Source organism: Globicephala melas, chromosome 1 (assembly GCF_963455315.2).
Source record: "Globicephala melas chromosome 1, mGloMel1.2, whole genome shotgun sequence".
Taxonomy (NCBI): domain Eukaryota; kingdom Metazoa; phylum Chordata; class Mammalia; order Artiodactyla; family Delphinidae; genus Globicephala; species Globicephala melas.
In genome coordinates this window covers 82,793,598-82,816,959 of record NC_083314.1, presented here as the reverse complement: position 1 = coordinate 82,816,959, position 23,362 = coordinate 82,793,598, and the positions used below count along the sequence as shown (strand labels likewise).

General features: G+C 48.8%; 1 protein-coding gene across 1 annotated transcript in view; it reads left to right on the top strand.

The window, feature by feature from the left end:
- The first annotated feature begins 5,682 nt into the window (after positions 1-5,682).
- The window catches only part of PHGDH (phosphoglycerate dehydrogenase), a 30,833-nt gene continuing 13,153 nt past the window's right edge, over positions 5,683-23,362 (top strand). Inside the window, exons 1-5 of the mRNA XM_030869220.2 lie at positions 5,683-5,941; positions 12,118-12,269; positions 14,963-15,028; positions 17,835-17,889; positions 17,978-18,076. Of these exons, the coding sequence (XP_030725080.1) occupies positions 5,804-5,941; positions 12,118-12,269; positions 14,963-15,028; positions 17,835-17,889; positions 17,978-18,076 (510 nt within the window). The 5' untranslated portion in view covers positions 5,683-5,803. The remainder of the gene's footprint in view (positions 5,942-12,117; positions 12,270-14,962; positions 15,029-17,834; positions 17,890-17,977; positions 18,077-23,362) is intronic.

Sequence of the window (23,362 nt, the reverse complement as noted above, 5' to 3'; positions counted from 1 at the left end):
AGAGTTTCAGAGATTCTCGCTAGCCTAACTCACAAGAGACCAGAGTATAAACCCGAAAGCTTCCGTGTTCGTGAAAGGGGATTGCCTGCCACTAGACTGCCATACCAGTTCCCTTGCGCCTGTCACTCATAGCGTTCCCCTGGTGACAGGCGCCCTTCACAAAACAGCCTTTTAGCTTCTGCCTGTTTCTCTTTTTGCTACAGGACTCAAAGATGATGGGATCTGCTGAGAAACAGATCCACCCAGTGGCCCCTTGCTAGCATCAGGGTATCTGGAAAGTAAAATAATTACTCAGAAAAATGGTAAGAAAAAGAGTTGCATAGTCAACAGGGGTATTTTTATACAGACGATGATACTGTCTGATGAATTCTCTCTGTACCACATCAGAGTACACCTTACTAATGACCTCGGCACTCCTGTCTGTCACATGCACTGTTTTCCTCTTTTTCTCCTGGAACAGTGCTGGGTAAAAGCCAAGACTTGCCTCGAATCACCCTTTTGAACAAGCAGAACGGCCTTTCTATTAATATATTCCTTTCAGAAAAATTTTAATACAATTGATTATATTACGAGTTTTTTTTCCCCTTAACGTTCCATTGTATTTGGGTGAAATAGTATTCTTCTTGCCTTCATTTGATCTGGTGGTTCCCCAAACTCCTATTTCAGGCATTTACGTTCTCTCGGGATGGTTTACTTTCTCAGGTGATTAAATTCATCCATTAGTGATTAATGTTAGTTTTACTGACAGAGAGTTGCCTTTTCAAGTCCTGCGTGTACCTTACTGATTGGCTTCACATGCCAAACAAGGGACCCACTTCTCTTCTAATCATTATATCCTTGTATTTATTGTTATCACATCATCATCATCAAAACAACACTGTAAAAAGGGGCTTTTTTGTGTGTTAAAATAGAGTGATCGTTTTAAAACTTAGATAATACTTGCCCCTTCTTATTAACTAATCCTTCAATGGTTTCCCATCCTAGCTGGAATAAAATCCAAACTCCTTACCATGGTGTCGTGGTCAGCGATTGGTATTGCCAGCCTGTCCTCCAGTCCCCACTCCCCTTCTTTTGGTTCAGCACCCTGAATTTTTTAGGGGGACCCACTTTTCTCACACTATTAGTGTACACTTCCGATGGAACAAATCCTCTCCCTAGCTCTGAAGTGGGTGCTTTCTCTAAGACTGGCCAGTCAGCAAGTCCCTTCCGCTGGCCACAGTGAATAGTTCAGGGACAGATACATGTTCCAAGTTGGCCCAATGAGGATCAGGTCTGGACATGTTGCAGCAACCATCGGAAGACTAGTGCAGTCTTCCAGGATGCTAAACTGCTAGAATATACAGCCGAATATTCTGTTCTCCACTCTCTGGTGACATTTATGCCACATCTTGCCTTCCTGGAAATGAAGCAAACCCAGAGGCAAACAGAGACAGGAGAGAGATACAGATGACCAGTGACACCATTTGAACTCATTTCTGTCCGCACTTGATCTTTTCAGAGACCTGAGTGATCCCTTTTTTCCCTCAGGCCAGTTTAAATGGTATTCTTTGGAGCTTCCCTGGTGGCGCAGTGGTTGAGAATCCGCCTGCCGATGCAGGGGACACGGGTTCGTGCCTCGGTCCGGGAGGATCCCACATGCCGGGGAGTGGCTGGGCCCGTGAGCCATGGCCGCTGAGCCTGCGCGTCCGGAGCCTGTGCTCCGCAATGGGAGAGGCCACAACAGGGAGAGGCCCGCGTACCGCAAAAAAAAAAAAAAAAAAAAAAGGTATTCTTTGCATCCACAAAAGTCCAGACTATTCCCATGGCCTGAATGGTCTGGCCCCCTGCCGACCTCCCCACCTCATCTCAGGCCCCGTTCCCCCTTATTCTCCCTACATGACAGGTGTTCGGACCTTCTGTCAGTTCCTAGAAAAAGCCATGCTCTTTCCCACCTGAGTGACTTTGTTCTTACTGTTCTCTTTCCTCCAGATGTTCTCCAGGGCTCTTCCTCCACTTTCAGATCTCAGCTTCAGTGCTGCCTCCTCAGAGGCTTTCCTGGCTGTCCACTATAGACCAAACATGCAGCACACGCTCTCACACACTGGACTGCGAGTTCCCTGAGGGCAGGGGCCTCGCGTGACTTGCCCAGTGTCGTTATCCCAGAGCCTGGCACTGTGCCTGACACACAGTAAAAGCTACCGAAATATTGGTGGGCACGTCCCTCGAGTGCTCCTTGACTTGTTCTGCTTTTCGCTCTGTCTATAATTCTCTTTCCTTCTTTCTTTGGATAATTGACTTCTTATATCAGTCTCAACCCAAATATCATCTTCTTGGAAAGATCGTCCCTGATCATAACGACTAAAATAGATGTCCCCTCACCCCAATCCTCTATCACGTCACTCAGTTGCATTGTACTTACACCCTGAGATTATCTTTTAAAAATTTTCATCTATTTATTTACTTATTTTCTCTCTTCAACATAAGCTCCATGAGGGCAGAGGTTGTGTTTGTCTCATTCAAAGCTTCATTCCCAGCACCTTCAGCAGTGCCCGGCTTACAGTTTCCCAATAAATACATATTGACTGACTGAATGAATGAAAGCCAAGCAGTCATTTGCATGCTCTGCCTTATTTAATCCTCACAACAATCTTGTGAAATAAGCACTAGCCCAGTGCTAGTCTCATAGTACAGAGAAGAAAACTAAGTCTTACAGAGGCAATGTCATTTGCCCATAGTCACATAATCAGTAATTTGAGAAGCTGGAATTCAAATCCAGATGTGCACATTCTACAGATGACAATTCATCGTCTACCTCTCAAAATATCTGTTTTATTATTCCCAAGGTGGGTTTGGAGATCGCAGCTGGGCTCCAAGTAGAAAAATGGGATTCCTACTCCTGGCTGCCCCTCGCCCATGGAACTTATCATCCACAGGCAGAGCAGCTGAGCGGCTGGAGCTCCCGCACCCTCAGGTGCGTGGAGTGGGGCCTGCGTTGGGGGATTCAACACACACAAGGAAGCAGGAGAGTGCACGTTATTTTGTGGGCTTCCAGCTCCAGGAGAGAGCGCCAAGAAAGGGCTGACCTGGGTTCACACTCAACCTTTCCCCCAGACTCAGAATCAGATCAGGCTCTCTTCCCAAGGGGCTGGGGTCAGGGGAAGGGAGGAAGTGAGGGGTCTAGAGAGAAAGGCGGAACTCTTTTCCTAATGCTTCCAAGAGGGCCAAAGTTCCTGTTTTACGGATGGAGGCAATAACACACAGAGAGAGAACATTTGCCCCACTCAGCCCACCATTATAAAAGAAAACCCTGCAACTTCCAATTGAAGTTGGAGATGGAGTGAGGGGTCGGGGTGGGTGGGATGGGGAGGGGTATTGTCTACATTAACAGTATCGAGGCTCAGCTCAGCCACAGCTCATTTAATCATATCGCTTCTAAAAATTGGCTCAGCACCTCTGTACCACCTTTCCAGTCAAGTTTAAACCTCTTCTCAGGACAAGGCCTTTCACTCCTGGCCCCTCTGCAGTCTCATCTGTTCCCCGGCACCTCCCACTGCTAGTGCCCCTGGAGAAGCCATTACGAACGTCTCATAATTCTTCACGTCTCCAGGCTTTTGTAAATGTTATTTCTCCTCTACCTGGCTGTTTCTTATACTGTACATCCTATATGCTTTCAAGAGTAGGCGGCTGACCGTGAGCGGCTTGAAGGCGGAATAGGTTGTACTCATCTCTGTATCCCTGGGCCTCTCAGAGTGGCTGCCCTCAATGAACACCGAAGTGTCAGCTCAAAGGCAACCTTTCTAGAATCCTTCCTGCTGCCTCTAGTTTGTGCTGAGGGGTCTCCTTCTTGCTCCCAAAGCACTTTAGCTCCTCTGTATTTATCCTTCAAATGCTACACTTTAAATGTTGTTTTTCTGGGGAAAGGGATGTGACTTGTGCCTCACCACACCCCGAGTGTTAAGCCACAGTACCTGGCACGTAGTAGGTGCTCGATAAATTAATTTTGAATGAAACGTCTTCTGAATGTCCAATATGGAAAGCGCTGTGCGAGGCACTATTACAGGGATATAAAGTTGTATCTCTGATCCTGGGGGGAAATGTTCACATATATGTTGTACAAGGCACTGTGAAATAACTTGAGGACAATGCTATAGAAATTTAAGAGGAATATTTCTGACTTGCTTAGGGTAGAACTTTTTACACACCCTCCCTTCTACCTGGAAATGGACTCTTATCTGTTAACTATTTTCTTAATGGTCTTAGAAGTATCTTTTGTGTGTCATTTTGAAAGTAGGTGGGGCGTACATAATAAAGAAAGAAAATAATACCCAGGTGACAGGTGTGAAGGGCCTCTGGTTGTGAGTTCAACACCACCTGAGAAGTTTGACTTGGGGTAAAGGGGTGTCTTTAGAGACAGCGGGTTACCCTTTAGAGACAGCGGGCTTTAGATTCTACACTGAATGAAAGCAGAGGGTGAGTCCTGGAAGCGGGTAAGTGAAAGTGGTAACCAAAATGGGTGCTTCCCAAGTCTCTTTGTTAGCCTCTGGGGCCAGGTCCACCATCTGCTCCCAGGACCCCCAGGGCTGCTGGGCACCTCCTGAGAGGAAGAGAAATGGAATACTCACGAGTGCTGGAATGTAGAACCAAGAAATCATCCAAACCAGTAAACAGAATAGCCAAATTATCTCCTTTCCCACTGGGAGCATTTGGTCTAACTTCTGATTTGTGCCTAGGAATTATCTGTCCAAAGTTTCGTTATGTCAGAATATTGACATTGCATAGTTCTATAGGATAAGGGTCTAGCACTTGAGTTTTGTGAATGGTGCAGGACTGCAGAACACAGCGCTTAACTGGGCCAGATATGTCTAAAACACTGAATTCTAATCCATCTATGAGCATCCCTGATCCTAGGTGGCCTTAAATAATCCAAAATGGAATTTTCCAGTATTCGGCAAGGTGGGGCATGGAAAAGCATGTCTGCTGTGGGGTTTCAACATAAAGGAGTTAAGAGCTGGGAAGTACCTCCTTGGTCAATATGTAAACTAGGCCAGACTGACATCTCATTTTCCTTTTCTTCTTCTTCTTTTTTTTTTATAATCAGAGAGGAAGAGGAGAATATTGAACTTGAACAAACATTTTGGCTGGTCCAAAGGCACCAGGCCCTTGCTCTCTTTTAACCTCATAATTCTCATTGCATCATTCATGTGGAAGTAATCACTGCTCTGTGAGGTCTCAGAAACGGTTTCCCTCTGCTTTTTAAAATTTATCTTTCCGCGTCTGTGTCTTTGGTACCCTCGGATGTTAGGCCACCAGAGGAAGGGGGCTATGTCTTTTTGACGTTCGAGCCTCTCAGCATCCAGCACCGTGCCTTGCACATAGTAGGTGCGTTCAATCAATGCTTGTTAAGGAATTAGTGAATGGGTCCGTAGGAGGAAAGAATGAAGATGAAACATTTCTCTCACGACGAGAATGAATATTTCTCAGTTTATTTCAGATATGAATCAGCTACTCAGCGTCAATTGTGCTTCTGTATACTCACCAGGTGTAGATACATGCTTCGGCTGAGATTGAGAAATTCATCTCCGGAGAATAATATGGTGGGCGGGGACCTGAAAGCTCCGAACCGCGAGGAGGGGGCGGAGTCACAGAGAGTTGGAGCGTTTCTGTCCAATCAAAAGGAGACGGCAGGAGCAGGAGTGGGAGATAAGGGGGAGCGGGAGATCGCGAATCCTGCCCAGTTACACGAGCCAGCCAGCCGGAACAGCAGCTTCTCCGTTTAGGTGTTTCTGCCCAGGGAGAGCTGCCGATTCCGAGGCCGACTCCAGCAATGGCCTTTGCAAATTTACGGAAAGTGCTTATCAGTGATAGCCTGGACCCTTGCTGCCGGAAGATCCTGCAAGATGGAGGGCTGCAGGTGGTGGAGAAGCAGAACCTGAGCCAGGAGGAGCTGATAGCCGAGCTGCAGGTTAGGCGAGCGGGAGACAGACTAGGGCTGCGAGGCATCCTCCGCGGACACTGGCTGACCAATTCCGGCCCAGCGTGCCCCACCCTCACCCCCATCGCTGGTGTCAGTCTTGGGGTCTCCCGAGATTGGGGGCTGGAAAGGGGGGAGGGAGAAGAAGGAGGGAGGAACAAAGGGCGGCAAGCTGCAGGATGCAAACTTTCCGTTCCGTTTGCAACCGCGTGTTTCACGTTGGCATGCCTCCCGCCAGCATTGCAAAGTGCTGGCTGCTTCAGCTGGTCCTGCAGGCTGCCCGGGGGATGCCAGCGCGGCTTCCCAGGGCCGTTGCGCTCAGTGGCCCTGGCAGCCCGGCGCCGCCTCTCCCCACCTCCAGCGGGGGCCCCGGGGGAGAGGCGCCAAAGTGGCTTCCCTGCTTGGAGCTCAGGGACCGGCGATCCTTCCCCAGCCAAGCCCTGGCTCGCCCAGCCAAGTGCTGCTTTCCCTGGGGGGCCCCGGCGGAGTCCCAGCCTGTTCCGTGGCTGCTGGAGAAGCTGCAGGGAAGGCGGCCCGGCTGGAGCGGCAAACGCCATACCCGCCTTTCATCTGATGCAAGACTGCTGAGAGTTTTCACCGCCCCTCTGCCGCCTGGGAGCGCTCGGAGGAAAGAGGGACGGGCGGGGGGCGCCCGAGATCTCCGCGCCGGCCACGCGGCAGTCGCCTCGACCGCCGCTGTCCAGGCTTAGTCTCCGCCAGTGGGCTCGGCGGGGTCAGGAATGGCCTGATCGGACGAGATTCCGATCCCAAAGCCCCCAGGAAACGTATATTTCCTAGCAGATCTTTCTCAGGAACGTTATCACCGTTTGTGCAGTTTACTTTAGATCTTTCTCTAACTTGCTTGTAAAAATCCTGCGAGGTTTGGTGGCCTCTTCCTGCCTTATAACATTTATTTCGTGAACTCTTCACTCCAGTTTCTGCACTTCTTACTTCTGTACTGTGCCCAGCGCCCAGGTGTCTCTACCCGACCCGTCCGGATGTATTCTCCCCTGCCCCCAAACTCCCACACCCCGCAGTGTAGCCTCCTACCAACTTCAACCAGTCTCAGCGCGGATCCATCCTCTCCAGAGTCCCTTAAACCAAACCACAGAGGTGGCTACTGTTGCTTTAGCTGTGAGGCAATCGCATGGTCTTCATAACTGCCATTGTATCTCCTGCTGTGTTTCTCCATGGAACCCCTGCCGCTCTTCTCCCATCCCGTGGTACTGTATTCTGCCCCTGGCTTGTACGCAGAGAAGTTTCTGACTGGTCCCTGTCTTTTTTATTTTTTTGGCTGCGTTGGGTCTTCCTTGCTCCTTGTGGGCTTCCTCTAGTTGCGGCCAGAGGGAGCTGCTCTTCGTTGCGGTGCTCCGGCTTCTTACTGCTTGGCTTCTGTTGTTGTGGATCACGGACTTCAGTAGCTGTGGCACGCGGACTCAGCAGTTGTGGTGCACGGGTTTAGTTGTCCGTGACATGTGGGATCTTCCTGGACCAGGGCTCGAACCCGTGTCCCCTGCATTGGCAGGTGGATTCTTAACCACTGCGCCACCAGGGAAGTCCCTGGTCCCTGTCTTAAAGAAGTTTGTCAGCTAGTTAGGAGCCTGGCCAACACACGGTGAGACAAGTGACCAGATGACACAGTACTTGAGTGCTAAATGAGACCATCCGGCAGCCTAGCCTTTGCCTCCTCCACGGCGTTGCAAATGGAGAGAAGTGGGTGATCAGCCTGGACTTGGTGGGGGCCAAGGGCTCAGGACGTGATCCTTGGACTACCCTAGGACTGGATGGGGAAACGGCACCTCACACTTGTCACCTCCTCTTTTGTGCAGATGGTATCATGGCCTTGGCTCTGGGCCGTGGCCAGAAGGAAGTGGAGTGGTCTCTAGATTCTCACCTCCACCAGACCACCGGGTTGGGAAGAGTGGCCTGGACTTGGGGCTTCCCAGCTTTGTTATGGAAATTAAAATTCTGTACCCCGGGGGTAGGGTGGGTTGAGAGGGAGTGGTGAGTGTGGAATTGACTAGAATGGGAGGCCCTGGTCACTAGTGGAGGGTTTCCATGGTGTTGAGAGTTGGCCGGGTGGGTGCAGGGAATCTGGGGCTGGAACTTGGAGGACGTTTTAAAGGCACTGAAAACTTCTGGCAGGAGAGGAGGGGTGTTTGTTGGCTACATTGTTGGACGGTTTGGGAGTGCCCAGTCTTCACGTCTGTCTTTGTAAAAAGCACTAGGTTCAGACTGCTGGTTAGTCTCCTTGGGCCACTGGAGGGTCCTCATATCCACACTTGCCTCTTGTTATTCTGCATGGAGAGGTGCCTGGGTTAGTGGCCCCTGCCCTCCCCTGTTTAAACCTTTTTCATACTGAAAGAAACTGGGGCCCAGTGCCTGAACCAGGCCTGGCCTCCGTTCCCACTCCTTGGTATTCTGGGCAGGCACAATTTATTCTCTCTCAGTCTGTGGTCAGGAAGTACAATCATCCCCCAGAACCATGCTTTTCAGACTTGAAGCAAGTCACAGCTCATTAGTGGGTGATGAAGTCCATTTAATGGGTCATGATTAGCATTTAAAAAAACAAAATAAGAAATATCAGAGAGCAATGCAGATAGTAAGGCTAAGTATTGTGTCACGAAATTTGTTTCAGTTATTATGTGTTTGTGGTGTGTGTGGTATATGAGTATAAAATCATAACTTAAACATGTGTTTCTTACTGTGGGTCTTAGTCAAAAGTTTGGAAAACACTGGCTTGGAATAATAAAGCATCTTGTTTGGAACTCAACTAAACTCTTTTTAGACTGTGTACCCCTCTTCTATCAGCAGATGTCACATCTTAAATAAGCCTAATATGCAGGAACATTTAAATCTTAGCATGTATCAGTGGCTTTTAAACTTTGACCATGGCCCACAATAGGAAATTCATTTTACATTATAACTCACTATACACACACATATGTGTACACACATACACTAAAGTTTCAGGAAAGAATACCCTTACTAGATGTGTTGCGTTCTGATATTTTCTTCTGTTTCATTAACTAGCAATGCTGGTCAGAATCCTCTAAACGCACGCTGGGAATGCATTTAATTTACTGAAGCACCTTTATATCTTTATTTCAGAATTTGAAGAAAGGATAAGAAGGGAATAAAGGTCGATGCAAGAGTCCATGTTTTGAAAGGCTCTCTTAAAATGCAAATTTCTAGCCTTTACACTAGGATTTGGTTTGCAAGAGTTAAATAACCATCTACTTAATCAGGATCACACATATTGTGCCAAACCGCGCCCACCTGCATTCTCTATAGCTGGGGAACATGATCTGGAGAGGTTCTCTGACTTCTCCTATGATGTAAGTCAGAAGCAGGAGCACTGCTAGAATCATCCCCAAGGCCAAGCCTGTTCTTGGGAAAGGAAGCATGTGTGAACTTGAGGAACGTGAATGGGTTTCCACTGCTGAGTTTGCATAATTTGTCCGGAACAGCTATAAATCCAGCAGAACAGTGGCCTGTTGTTTTCCAGCTCTGAAGCAGCTGTGGGACTGGGAGTGGGGAGGAGACCCAAGTGTAAGCAAATGCCTGTTCCAGCCTGCATTCTTTTTTTTTTTTTTCTGTACGCGGGCCTCTCACTGTTGTGGCCTCTCCCATTGCGGAGCACAGGCTCCGGACGCGCAGGCTCAGCGGCCATGGCTCACTGGCCCAGCCGCTCCGCGGCATGTGGGATCCTCCCGGACCGGGGCACGAACCCGTGTCCCCTGCATCGGCAGGTGGACTCTCAACCACTGCGCCACCAGGGAAACCCCCAGCCTGCATTCTTATACAGATAGAGCACGCACAAAGCAGACAACAGTAGACAGCAGAGTGGGTGCAGTGTTGAGATTCCCACTGCGGGAGTGCCAGAGAGGACCTTGGGGTGCTGCAGAAGAAAGTTATAATCACTGCAAACTGCAGGGAAGATGCGGGTGGATTTGCAAAGGACTGCGGTTTGCATAAGTAAAGGAGGAGAGGAGTGGACTGCAGGGAGCCTAGTCTCCGAGGGATGACGTGGGGCCTGAGAAGGGGACCGGGCCTGGAGTGCAGGGCTTTTGAGGGATCAGCGGCAGCTAGGTTGGTTGGCACACAGGCTATCAGTAAATGCATGCTGGTTGAATGAATTCTGGTTTTTTTTGTTTGTTTGTTTTTTGTTTTTGTCACACCGTGTGGCTCAAGGTATCTTAGTTCCCTGACCAGGGATTGAACCCGCGCCCTCAGCAGTGGAAGTGCAGTGTCCCAACCACTGGACCACCAGGGAATTCCCTTGAATGAATGAATTGATGATGTGTTTGAATGAACAGGAACAGGGGTAGTTGAGGGTGTAAAGGGTCTTGAAAGCCCGTGAACTCTGGCCACAGGAATGCCCGGATCGTGTGGGACCAGCGTCTGCTGAATGGGAGTCTGCAAAGGCAGATTCCCACTTGGGATGGGTGAGCTCTGCATGTACATCTGTGCTGGTCTGACTGGAGGCTCTTCAGACTTCTTGGCTTCAGAGAAAGCTGGGACACACCCTTGAGGGAAAAGTAGAGAGAGACGGCAGGATAAATCTCTGTAAGGGAGATCCATCCACAGAGAGAGGTCGTGCTTGTTAAAGAAAAACGCCATGCTGTCTCTGGGCTTGTCCTCGGGGTCTGCAGGAACGGGGTGGACTCCTGGGGAGTCTGCATCCTCTTCTACAGCGGGTCTGTCCTGTGGGAAGCAGATTCCCAAGGTTTGCGGAAGGGCTGGCAGCTTTGGAGCGAGCATTCAAGGAGCATTCTATTCAGAACCACAGACACACAGGCTTGGAGTGCCCGTGAAGGGTCCTCCATCCAGCTGTCTGCGGTCTGGCACAGCCCCCAGCCAGTGGGGATGCATGAAGCATTCATGCCTCCAGAGAAGTAATTCTGCAGCCTCTCTTGAACAATCATCCCAGTGTTGAGAAGCCCTCCAGATCTAAATAGGCTGCGACGTAAGCTTCATTCCTCTTCTTCCATCCGTGGAGAGCAAATAACTCTGTGCTCTCTCTGCATGTAACTTGTCCAAACTGGTTCCAAGGCTCTGGGCTTGCACACAGTAAACACAGTGTGGGTCCTCACCCTGGGAGCCAGATGCCCGTGGCCTTTCTCTGTCTCCAGAATCCGTGTGGTGAGGGGGGAAGAGAGAAAGTTCTCGTGGGATCCAGCTGGGTGCTCCACTGGGGAAATGCAGCGTGGCTTACAGGTGTCAGATCAGATGTGGGAGGGACCCCAGGGGCCATCTGTTCCAATGCTCTTATGTTACAGAAGGAGACCAGGGTACGGGGTGACATGACTTGGTACAGTGACCCAACTTGTCATTGCCAGCCCTAGGCCTAGAACCCCAGCCTCCTGGTTCCCAGCCTGCTGCTTGTGCAGTGACCCTTGCTGCTTGCCCACCAACCTGGGACAGCCAGCTTGGGACAGAGTGTGTATTTGCTCACCTGCTCCATTTCCTGGGGATTCTCATCGGGTGTTTGGCAACAGTATCCTTATTCTGCAGAAGATACCACTGGATTCTGGGTGAGCCTAAGGAAGATTGTCCTGGGGTCTGGCTTAGCCCAGGTATAATGGCTGTGATGAATCCAGAAAGTCTGATTTTTCACATAGGTATAGTCTTAGCCTTATATTGCCTGGTTTTCCAAGTAACTACGGACACGTTTAATTATTTTCTGCCCTTCCCCTTACTTTGGTTTCTGTTTTAGGAAATGTTTTTCTTTTAACAATTTGTCTTTTATTCACTTCATGTATTCATCTATTGAGTGCCTTCTGTGTACCAGGCATAGGGGCTTACAAAGTAGAATCCAATCCCACCTCTTCCCATCAGTAGCTCCGTGTCCAGTGGAGGAAGTGATGTCCATTGAGCGGGGCCAGATATCATGCCAGGCGTTGTACCTTCCTGTCTCATCTCTTCCTCACACACTTAAGGAGGCCGAAGCTCAGAGTCATAGCTTGTCAGGACTGGAGCTTGGATGTGAACCCAAGCATGAGTGATCGCGGGGGCTTTCAGATGTGTGTGCATAAACGTGCCTTCCTTTCCCTGAATGTATCCAAAGTCAGCCAGCCTGCAGGAACTCCCACTTTGGACAGAAGGGCTTTACGAGGTCTCAGAGACCAACTCTGTGGATCCAGGTGTTTCTTCTTCTGCCTCAGGACTGCGAAGGCCTTATTGTCCGCTCGGCCACCAAGGTGACCTCTGATGTCATCAACGCGACCAAGAAGCTGCAGGTGGTGGGCCGGGCCGGCACGGGCGTGGACAATGTGGATCTGGAGGCTGCAACAAGGAAGGGCATCCTGGTCATGAAGTAAGTCGTGGAAGTGGTGGGGTGGTGGTCCAGGAGGCCGCCCGCTCCAGGCCAAGTCCAGAGAGGGGCGCAGCACTCACCGCTTAGCGGTTCCCGGGTTTTTGACACAGAGGCTCTCTTTGTAATCTCAAAATGCTTCACAGACCTGCCCCCTAGATGCTCGCACGCCTGCAGCCTGGTTGGGGAATCAGAAGAATGCTGGTGGATTTGTCTCAGTCCCTGCTTCAGCCCTGCCCTTCCCCCTCGGCTGTTTCATCTGAAGCCAGGTTCTGTCGGCTCTGCTTGACTATGGTCTCCCTTGTGCAGCTGCGTAACCTTTGCTAGCAGACGGACTCTCCCATTCTCTCTTCCTCACTTCCCTGCACCCTTCGGGCGCCGGGAACCCAGTTTCTCTTTACTCCAGGGCCAAGAGGGAAGGGGTCCCCTTTAGAGCTGTTTTTGCAGAAACCCAGGGCAAAGGTCATGGCAGCATGCCAGCGCTAGGCAACACTCATTTCTGGCTCCGGTCTGGCATGTAAGTGGTGTGGCAAGGTTAACCTCTTCCACTTCTCTGTCCTCGAGCCTTTCCTCTTCCCTCGGGAGCCTCAGTGTTCTCAAGACTTTCCCCTCCCTTCCCTCCACTTCCCTCCATAGGGTAGGGGTTAACCAACCCAATCGTCTGCCTGAGGTCAATATCCAACAGACGAAATGTTAACCAATAACCCATCCTCCAATCTTGCGCGGGACCCAGAGGCAGCAGCCCCCTGGTCCCCGCACCTTTTCCTGTATCCCATGTAACCTGGTCATTCGCTGGGCGAGTCAGGAAGCCAGGTGTTCTTATGGAAAGACAGACTCTGAGAATCCTTTTTTTATTTTTAATTTTTATTTATTTCCTTTTGAAAAGTTCTGGATTTTCAAGGGAAAGAAACTGTTTTCTTGGTCTACTTTATTTTTTTATTATTATTTTTTATATAGCAGGTTCTTATTAGTCATCAATTTTATACACATCAGTGTATACATGTCTGAGAATCCTTTTATCTTGATTTTTAACTTTTTAAAAATAGGATCTCTTGACCTTTTTTCACCTTATAACCTTCATTTCCAGAGAAGAAAAGACCCAGTAGAGGGAAAGGAGGGTGAACACGTGTGTTAATAAATTATTTCAAGAGCAACAAGAAAAAGCCTTTGAGAAAAGAAAAATAGTTTCACGGGTATTATCTCTATTTTCCTTTCTGTAAGATGGGTAGAGTCAACATTACCCTATGATTTAACTTGTGAAGATGATTTCTCAGTGCAAAACTTGTTGAGAAATAGGAGGAAAAGTCAAACAGGACAAGATAAAAATATTAGCTTTGTTACTAAAAAAAAGACAGGTTGGGCAAATTGATAAAGGTCTGTGGGCAAGGGGCTGACCTCTGTATCTGTCACGGGTACAGCCTCAATAAGACTGATGGCATGAAACTAACACAACAGTGTAAAATCAACTATACTCCAATAAAAATTTTTAAAAACAAGATTGATGGCATGGAACAGCAGGGATTTGTCTTTCTGTAGGCAGGTAGATCCTAAAGTAAGGGGAGAGAGAGAAGGGCTGAGCCACACGTATCTCTCCCAATCTATTGAGATACTTCTCTGCCCCGGGAGAAATGAGTTTGGGTAGAGAGATGAGTGTGTTTCTCGAATGGAGGTCCCTCCGCAGGAAAACATAAAGCCAGGGCAAAGGGGTTTTCTTCCAGACCTGGGGTTAGGGCAGGAGCACATCACAGAACCCAGGGCAGTGGCGTGGTGTTAGGGGTTTTCACTAAGGACAGGTAAGTTCAAGATGTTGGCGAGAATGTGGAGAAAAGGGAACCCTCGTACACTGTTGGTGGGAATGTAAATTGGTGCAGCCACTGTGGAGAACAGTTGGAGATTCCTCAAAAAACTAAAGAAAGGACTACCACATGACCCAGCAATTTCACTCCTGGGTATATATCCAAAAAAACCAAAAATGCTAATTCTAAAAGATAGGTGCACGCCCACGTTCATAGCAGCATTATGTACAATTGCCAAGATATGGAAGCAACCTGAGTATCCATTGACAGATGAATGGGTAAAGAAGATGTTATATATATATAATAGAATACTACTCAGGCATGAAAAGAATGAAATTTTGCCATTTGGATGGTTTTGGAAGGCATTATGCTAAGTGAAATAAGTCAGACATAGAAAGACAAATACTGTATGTTATCACTTACATATGGAATCTAAAAAATAAATCAAACTAGTGAATATAACAAAAAAGAAACAGATTCAGAGATATAGAGAACAATCTAGTGGCTACCAGCGGGGAGAGGGAAGGGGGGAGGGGCAACGTAGGGGTAGGGGGTTAAGAGGTACAAACTATTAGGTATAAAATAAGCTGTAAGGATATACTGTACAATGCAGGGAATATGGCCAATATTTTATGATAACTATAAATGGAGTGTAACCTTTAAAAATTGTGAATCACTATATTGTACACCTGTAACTTATATAATATTATACATCAACTATACTTCAATTTTTAAAAAAGTAAAAAAAAAAACCCATAAAACTAAACAAAACAAACAAAAAGAAGAGGAAAGCTTATGGAGCGGGAGAGAGAGCACAGCGTGCACTAGTCTTTCCACTGGGACAGGAGTGGGAATCCTGGGTCTGGCTGACCGATGTCCCCCATCTTCTTCCATCTTTAGCACCCCCAGTGGGAACAGCCTCAGCGCTGCGGAGCTCACCTGTGGGATGATCATGTGCCTGGCCAGGTAAGTCCCTGACTTCTGAGCAGAGTCACTGTCTGTGGTCTGTCAATTATTATGACTCCCTAAGCAAACTGACCCCGAGAAACTTAGAAACACTTCAGCTTGGTGACATGCAGGCTGCTAAGAACCTTCAAGGCCGTCAGTCCTCAACTGAACATTCGTTACACTGGTTCTGGCGCACCAAGGTCAGGTGGCTTCTCAGGTTGTTTGCAAACACACAGGATGTGCATGAATCTTACTGTGCTGGGTGGTAAAATGACTATATGAACACTGCTGTTGAAAAGGCAGTGGGTCAGTGGGAAGGGCAAGGAGCCAGTGGGAGGGCGGGAAGATGCTCTGGGTCCCTTTGCAGATCCGCGGATCCTTAAACCAAGGAACCCAGGCAGCCAGGACCCCTCACGTCACTACTCAGGCCTGAAACCTTCTGGGGCTGAGAAATGATTCCTTTCCCTTCTCAAGACCTATTCTCCTCCCTGCTGGGAGGGGATCTGAGGGAGTTCACCTTTGTTCTAACTCTTCCCCAAGATTTCTACCTGAGATCTTAGGTATTCACTGATATTCACTTGTCAGTGAAGAGGAGAGGAGGTTGGAGAAAGGGAAGAACAGGGAGAATTGCACAGCAGGAGGGACCCAGCCCGGAAGGGGTCCCTAAGCTGGCTGTCTGGATCTCCTGGAACATCTGCAGAAGTGTTGAGGCCTGATGCCCTGGTGTCACTTGTGCTATTAAATTCAGTGGTGGTTTCTTTTTGGTTTCTTGGGGGGGCGTGAAGGAGCGATCCCAGTGCAGCTTTCTAATTCTCTCACTTTTTTTCTGGAGGTGGTGTTTCCCTTGCGAGTCAGGAATAATCTTCCTATTCCAAGACCAGCTTTACTTAAAGGAGTAGGCAAAGTGGTATGACTTAGGGGAAGCGCCCTGTCGCCAGCCACTCATCATGACCTCACTCATCATCAAACCCAAGAAAGAAGCACCCTGTGAGAAGGAATCACCAGTCTCTCATAACCCCTGTGTGCTGGTTTAATCAGACCACTTTCCAGGCAGGGCAGCGGTAGAGGGGGTGGGAAGTGTGCACGGTAAAGTTGAGAGCATTGGGCAATGTGGGTGGAGAGCAGGGCTGAATGGGCCTCACGGTGGGGGACTTTGAACAGATTTTGCCTGTTCCTGAGGTGCTGGAGAAGAACAAGGGCACGGAAAGAAAGAGTGGAGAATACAACAAATGTAGATTTCACCGTTGTGCCTGCTTTATTTTCTCTTGTAAGTCGGGCCGGCCTCCGTATAATTCTTGGGAGGTCCCTTGCCCATGTCATGGTCCTCCCCAGACTGGCCTGGTGAGGATCCCAAAATGTTGAAACCTGGGGAGGCACCACGGCCAGCTGGGTGGAGCGCCCAGAGGGAGGGTGTGAGGGTTTCCTGTGCTCCGTGGTGCTGCACGCACATCTCTGAGATGGCATCTTGCAGTCAGGTGGGCAGAGGTCGGGAGGCCAGAGCCGGGGGCTCTGTCTCACTCGGTCAGAGGCATCTCATCCGGCTGGCTTTGCTGAGGGGGAGCACTTCCTCAAGGCAAGTCATTGTCCTACATGACATTCCTGAAATGAGGCCCCATGGGCCAGAGCAGTGAGATGGAGCTTCTTCCATGAACTTGTTATGTAAGCTTTGCTGAGTTTACCCATGAGTTCCTGGGACTCTGATCGTAGAACAGATTCCCATCAACCTCACCCTCAGATGGAAGTCTGTGTCCTGGTAACATGTAGACAGGAAAGAATGCTTTTTATAAGAAGTCAGTGAAGTGGAAATACAGGAAGAGTTATCTTGGAATCTCTTCTCTCTCACACACGCAGACATGCACACACCTCTGAATTTTGTGGCCGGCAGGAACGCCTGCATTTAAATACTTAGGAGGCTAACTGGTGGGGATGTCTTCCTTGGCTTTGAATTGATTGTGCTACTTCTCGTTGAGTGATGCTGGGCAAGGTATTTAACCCCCAGTGGCCACACTCCACCCCCATGCAGTTGTGAGCATTAAATGAGCTGATGTTTAAACATTGTTTCTTGTCTCTTCCTTTCTAGCTTCTGGAGAAGCCTGGAGGGCCATGTCCCACATGACACATCTTGCCCTCTGACCTCTCACATTGCCCTAACTTCCTTTGTCCTCTCCAGAAAACACATAGAGACTCAGACCTCCATGTTGACCAATAGGAGATAAGCTGTGGAGAGAGTGTGTGTGTGCGTGTGTGTGTGTGTGTGTGTGTGTGTGTGGTGGGACAGGAGGTTGTGTGGTTGTTGGAAGTGTCTGGACTACACCACCCGCCCACCCCAGTCTAGCCTAACTCTCAAGGGAGAATAAGTATTCAGCTGTCCCTTGATACAGTGGAAGATGTTGTAGGTTATGTCTCTGGATGGAATAGGAAAATGGAAATTCTTGAATTTCTGGAACATTTGGTGTTGTCAAAATCCACCAATACCCCCATTTCATTATCCCTACAAACCCTGGAAGATTAGCTGTTGCTTTTTACATGCCCAGAGTCACTCAGGCTGATACTCCAGCCACTGAGATGGACTCAGAACCTCCTCCCAGACACCTAGCTGGAGACAAATCCCAGGGCTCCAAGTCAGGTCTTGCCAAGGGTTTCCCCCTGCTACCCTCCCTTGACCATCCTCGGTGTTTCTGAACCTAAGCCCCCCAGACCCAGCTTGAGCTTGGTTCCCTGGGGGAGTGCCCGGCAGAAATAGTGGCTGTGCAGCCCTCACATTGCGCCTCCTTCCTGGGCTGGCAGGGTCTGGTGGGCCCGCTGACTTTGTCTGTCCTTGCAGACAGATTCCCCAGGCGACGGCCTCCATGAAGGATGGCAAATGGGAACGGAAGAAGGTGAGCAGCCGGCTTTGCCTCACCCCACCTGGCTGGGTGCCCGAGGTCCACTTTGGGTGCTGACTTCCACTTCTTCACCTGTTTGCAGTTCATGGGAACAGAGCTGAATGGAAAGATCCTAGGAATTCTTGGCCTGGGCAGAATTGGGAGAGAGGTGGCCACCCGGATGCAATCCTTTGGGATGAAGGTAAGAGGTCACCAGACCACTTTGATGTGGGGCTTCCCATAGCAATTTTGGAGGAGGCAGGTTTGCTTGAGAGAAGCTAAAGGCTTTGCCCTAGGAGGGCCTGACCCCCACTTTAGAGCTCCTGAGTGAATGGGTGGCAAAGCCAGGGAGGGAGGGAACATTGGCCTGCTGATCTAGACCCTTGAATTCAACATCTGGGAATGCTTGGTGGAGGTCCTTCAGCTCTGGGGTGAGTAATTGCCTTGAGTCCCCATGGAGCTGAGAGGGGTCTTGTATCCTGCCCTTCCTTTCCTCCCCTTCTGCGAGGGCCTCCCTGTTTTGCTGCTTCTGTCTTCTGTGATAATTCAGAAAACAGGAGCAAATTTATAACATTAAAACAGAGCAATTGTCCATCCATCTTCTAGCCCCCCTCCATAGTCCAGAAGAGATTGAAGGGTGCTTGCTTATACGCTGTGAAATGATCGTGGAGCCCACGGTGGCCAGGAGACCTCACACATCTCTCAGAAATCATCCCTGACCCCCGCCGCCCACCAGGGCTCTCTCTTATCCTATGCTGGGAGCTCAGTAGTTCTTCTGGTTGACGGAGGGTTGTCATTAGTAGCAGTGCCACCCCCAGCCTCCGGGGCCAATCCAGGAGACCTTGCCGAGGCGGGAGGCCATTCGGCCAAGAGAGGAAGCCCACGGGACTGCCCAGGTGGGCCAGAGAGGTGTAGCAGCTGGGTCGGCTGGTGGCCGTCTCCACGTTTCCTGTGACTGTTGAGGGAGGGATTGTGGGTTCAAACTGCAGCCAGGAAAGCTTTAGTTAAACATTAAGGAAAATGGTTTTGAAAATCAGATCATTTCAGTTCTAGAAAAATTTACATAGAGCTGCTATGGAATTGTCCCTTTTTCCCTTGCTCTTTCCTTTCTCTATGTCCCTCCCACCTTCATTGCATTAGAAGAGACTTTATAGATTAACCCTTAATTTTATGTCGACCTTTGGAGTTTGTAAGTTTTTGCTAAGGGCTCGCAGTACATGGACGATGGACAAGAACCAGGTGGGCAACACATTGTACCACAATCCACATCTTCTCTCCCCTGCCTCTACTTCCCACCCTATTAATTGAAGTCAGCCAGACATCGTTTCTAAGCCTCCGCACTGGGAAGGGCGGGGACATTTTTCTGGCTCCCTGTGAGAGGTGGATCCATTGATCATGGAAACAAACCAAAGCCGCGTCCTTTGTGCAGGGGTGGTGAGGGGCCGTAGCCACAGGGAGCACTTTCTCCTTTTTCCTCATTGGTGAGGGATCAAGGTAAAGGTTCAGCTCATGAAAAATTCTGATCATCTAAAAGCAGGGGTCAGGGTGAAGTAAAACTCGGGGCACAGGTAACCAAACAGGTGAGCGTTTCATCGATGACACCGTGACTTTGGGATGGTTGCCAGCCCCAGCAGTCGTTCTGTCACATGCACTCTCCTTCCGCACGGTGCCACAGCACACCAGGCTCTTCTAGCTCAGGAACACTCATTGTCAAGGACTTGAGACTTTGGCAGTGACTTAAGTCAGACAAGAAGTCCCGCCTCATGTCTTGAATAATTGAAGTGATGGATAAGATAAGCTTGTCTGTTCCTTTGGCACCACTCAGCTACTTCACCACTGCCAGGGCTGCTTCCTAGAGGCACAGAGGGACGTAGGACCTTGAGCATCAACAGCGGAAGTGACTGACAGGGCCCAGCTCAGAGATGCCTAGAGCCTGCTTCTGAGTGTTGATCTGTGTCTCTGGCATAACACTCACCACATGCCCACACGTTTTATTCCCAGCATGGTTTTGAGGATGTGGGTGCCTTTTTTTGTGTGTTGCAGCATGTAGCTGCTTCGTTGGGGGGTTTCTTCTGTCCAGATGTCTCTGGAGGGTTACTCTAGACCGTCGTGCTTCTGGGACATGCTCTTTGAAAACCCGGAACACACCTTGGGATATCCCCCCAACCCCAGCCCCTCAAGAGCAGCCTGGCTCTGGTCCTTTCCCACTGGCCCAAGTGGTGTCTCTTCGTGCTCAGCTGCTCACTTTGACCCAGCTCCTTAACATGTTTCCAGGTCCCAACACATTCTTAATCTCGTCTCAGGGCAGCAGATCACTGACCTGCATCATCTGAACCTTGGTTCATGTTCAAGCAGTTGTGGAGAGCAAGATTTTCTAAAGGGCAAGGAAGGAAGATTCTTGAGCAAATTGTAAAAGAGATGACTTCGCATCCAAACAGGACGCTGTCTGATTAGCGTTTACGAAACACAAGTTGTTTCAAACTAGTCTTGGTCTCTCTTTGGAAATCAGTATTAAACTGGTAATATCATGGGACTCCCTAGATGTCATATATCTTGACTATTTAAAATTATATTGTATTCATGTAATAAGTCAGTGCATTCTCATAAAAACTGAAATATAGATAGAGGTCTCCTAAATGACCACACCAGTCAGAGTTTCCTCACAGGTAACGTAAGTTTGATCTGTGTCATCTCAGATTTTTTTCCATGCATTTATATGGAATGCATACAGTTCTATGCCTATAGAGGAATTCTATTTCTAGAGAGAATGGATTATTGTGCATGTCGTTAAGATAAAAACGTATGGCTTGGAATAAATAGATTTACCATATTTTAAAACTGTTGCATGGAATTCCTTTGTAGGGATAAATTGATTTTGTTTGGCTATTCCCTCAGTGATGGACATTTAGATTGTTTGCAGATGTGGACTTTAGCAAGCGTTGGTGAGGTCTTTCATGATACCCTCGGGGTGAAATGGAGACCGTGAGTGTGGTGCTAAGGGTTTAGTAACTGGTTGAAAGAGGGATCCGACTCAGTCTGTAGGGAGATTGTACAGGATGGTGCAGGGCTCTGCCCTGTCCACCATTCTCATCAACAGCCTGGATGATGTGTCATTTGTGGATGACAGGAAGCAAGGAGAAAAGTAGTTAATGCTTAAAAGTGCAGAATCAGGTCCTAAAAGACATTCGAAGTCTAGAATAGTTGGGCACTCTAATAGGAACTTTGTTTGGGATACATCAGTGCCCTTCATATGAGCCTCCAGAGCAACTAGACTTGGGTGTAGAGGTGAGTATAAAAGGCTTTTTCTAGGGGAGGAGGCCTTTGTTTGACAACAGGGCAGTGTGGTTAACAGTGAGTGATATGATTGATAGAAAAGTTTATGTGACTTCTGACAGCATTAAAAGAAGTATGACATTCAGAGCAAGGGAGGTGACATTCTTCATGCTGTGTACTGATCAGCTCCTGTGTGAGTATTTGAGCAGTCAAAGACCCCAAGTTCTGGGAGACTGTGAAAGCTTTGGAGACAGAGGGTGATGGTGAGGGAGCTCATGTCTGTGTTTCCTAAGAAAGGGCTGAAGGCACTGGGGTCACTGAACCCATCAAGACTTGGGAGTCACAGTGGAGGCTTTCAAATAGCTAAACAGAAGTCTTATAGAAGAGTCATGCTCTCTAAGAAGTAGATCCAGGGAGGACCACTAGGTGTAAGCTGGAGGGGCAGAGCTACAGAGCTGGTCCCCAGTAGAATGAATGGTCTCAGGAGAGAGTGAGTCCCGCATCTCTGCAGATATACCTGCAAGACCGGATAACCACTTGGCCAGCATGTGAAGAGGGCGTGTGAACATAGACGCAGACGCCCTGTGAGCCCTGATGTCTGTGAACATCCATCATCCCAATGGGCTACCACTTTCTTTAAACTGTGAAATGGTCCTGGCAGTGAGTTTACTGTGTGGTCCTAGGCAACGGTGTCCAATTATTAAGGACTGGGTTTGCTACAGTAACTTGGGAGAACAACCTAATTAAAGACATAGAGTGGACCAGTAGTCGTAGGGGACACTGAGTAGTTCTAGCTGGGCTGGCTCGGGCGAAACAGCAAAGCTTGTAAAGTTTATCTTTATCATCCTCTGCGCTCCTGGCACCTGGGGTCTCATCGTGTTCCTGATCTGTCACCAGGCTGTTTATCACTAATTAGGCTGCTAATGGACAACTATTATCTGACCCTCTCTAAGGTATCAGGATTTAAACTATCCGAAACGACTCTTCGGATAGTTTCATTTTGTTACAAGGAAAATGTTTTGGTGAAACGTGTGTGCAAAAAAAAAAAAGTGTAACAGATGAAATCATGGTTTCCCCCGTTTTTCCAACATGCCCGGGGAAAATGTCCTCCCTAAGCAAACCGGACTGTGAAAGCAGGGAACCGGTCATGGCTTTCTCTTGTGTGACTGAACAGTCATCAAAACAGGTGGACAGTTTTCATTTTCACCAATACTGAAAAGTGTAACTGTTGCAGGACCTCTGTCTACCATTCTTGCTCCAAGTGACAACAGTACCTGCTCTTCTAGGGTCATGGAACTCCTCTAGACGGGGGAAGTCTCAGCTCCTACGTTATAAGCCCCAGTATTACTGAGCCTCCTTGGCCTCATTTTGAGTTTATACTTCAACATAATGCTTTCAGATATATGGTGGTTGGGTGAAAACGATTTCCCTGGTAAAACTGTTACTTATATAAATGTGCAGAATAAAAGCTATTAAATAGTTTAAAAAAAAAAAAAAAGGGTTCCCTTCACATCACAGGAGCTGTAAGGAGAGACCTTCTTGGGCTCAGATACTGGGGGTGGACCACCCCTTTCCCTTCCTTTCTTTGGGACCGTCTGGTCACTTACGGAAGGGGGAGCTTAGCCAGGTGGGGATCGGTGGGCGAAGAGCCCACTTATGCCAGCACAGGCCTAGGAGGAGCCTCGGTTTCCACCTTAGAGCAGCTGCTGTCCTTGCTTTGAGCCACAGGTGCAGATGTGGGTTTCAGGATAATTCTGGCAGCCTGCAGCCCGCTGGTGTTCTGAATCATTTGGGTCTTACACTCTGTGATGTTCTTTCTGCTTGAAACTTTTTCTCAATCGTGTTGCTGGATAACAGGTTATAACTCTGGAGGCTCAAGGCATTCAAGCTGGCCTGTCCCCTAGAGTGGGTCCACAGGCCCCAGCCGACCAGGGGCTGAGCCTTGCACTTTCTTTTCAGGGTTTTCTGTGAGGAGCAGACCAGCATCTCTTAACAGTTTCTTTGCGCCCAGGGTTGTGATGAGTCTGACGTTAGCCCAGAGGGATGGACGTTGAACCCGAGGCACCAGTTGTCCCTGATTCTTTCAGGTCCTGCTAATATTGACTGAGCTCTGCTGTGTTAGATACTGTGCTTGCAATGACCCTCTGGGGTCAATATTATTAACCCAGTTTTACAGATAAGGAAACTGAGGCCCAGGGAGCTTACGTGATACGCT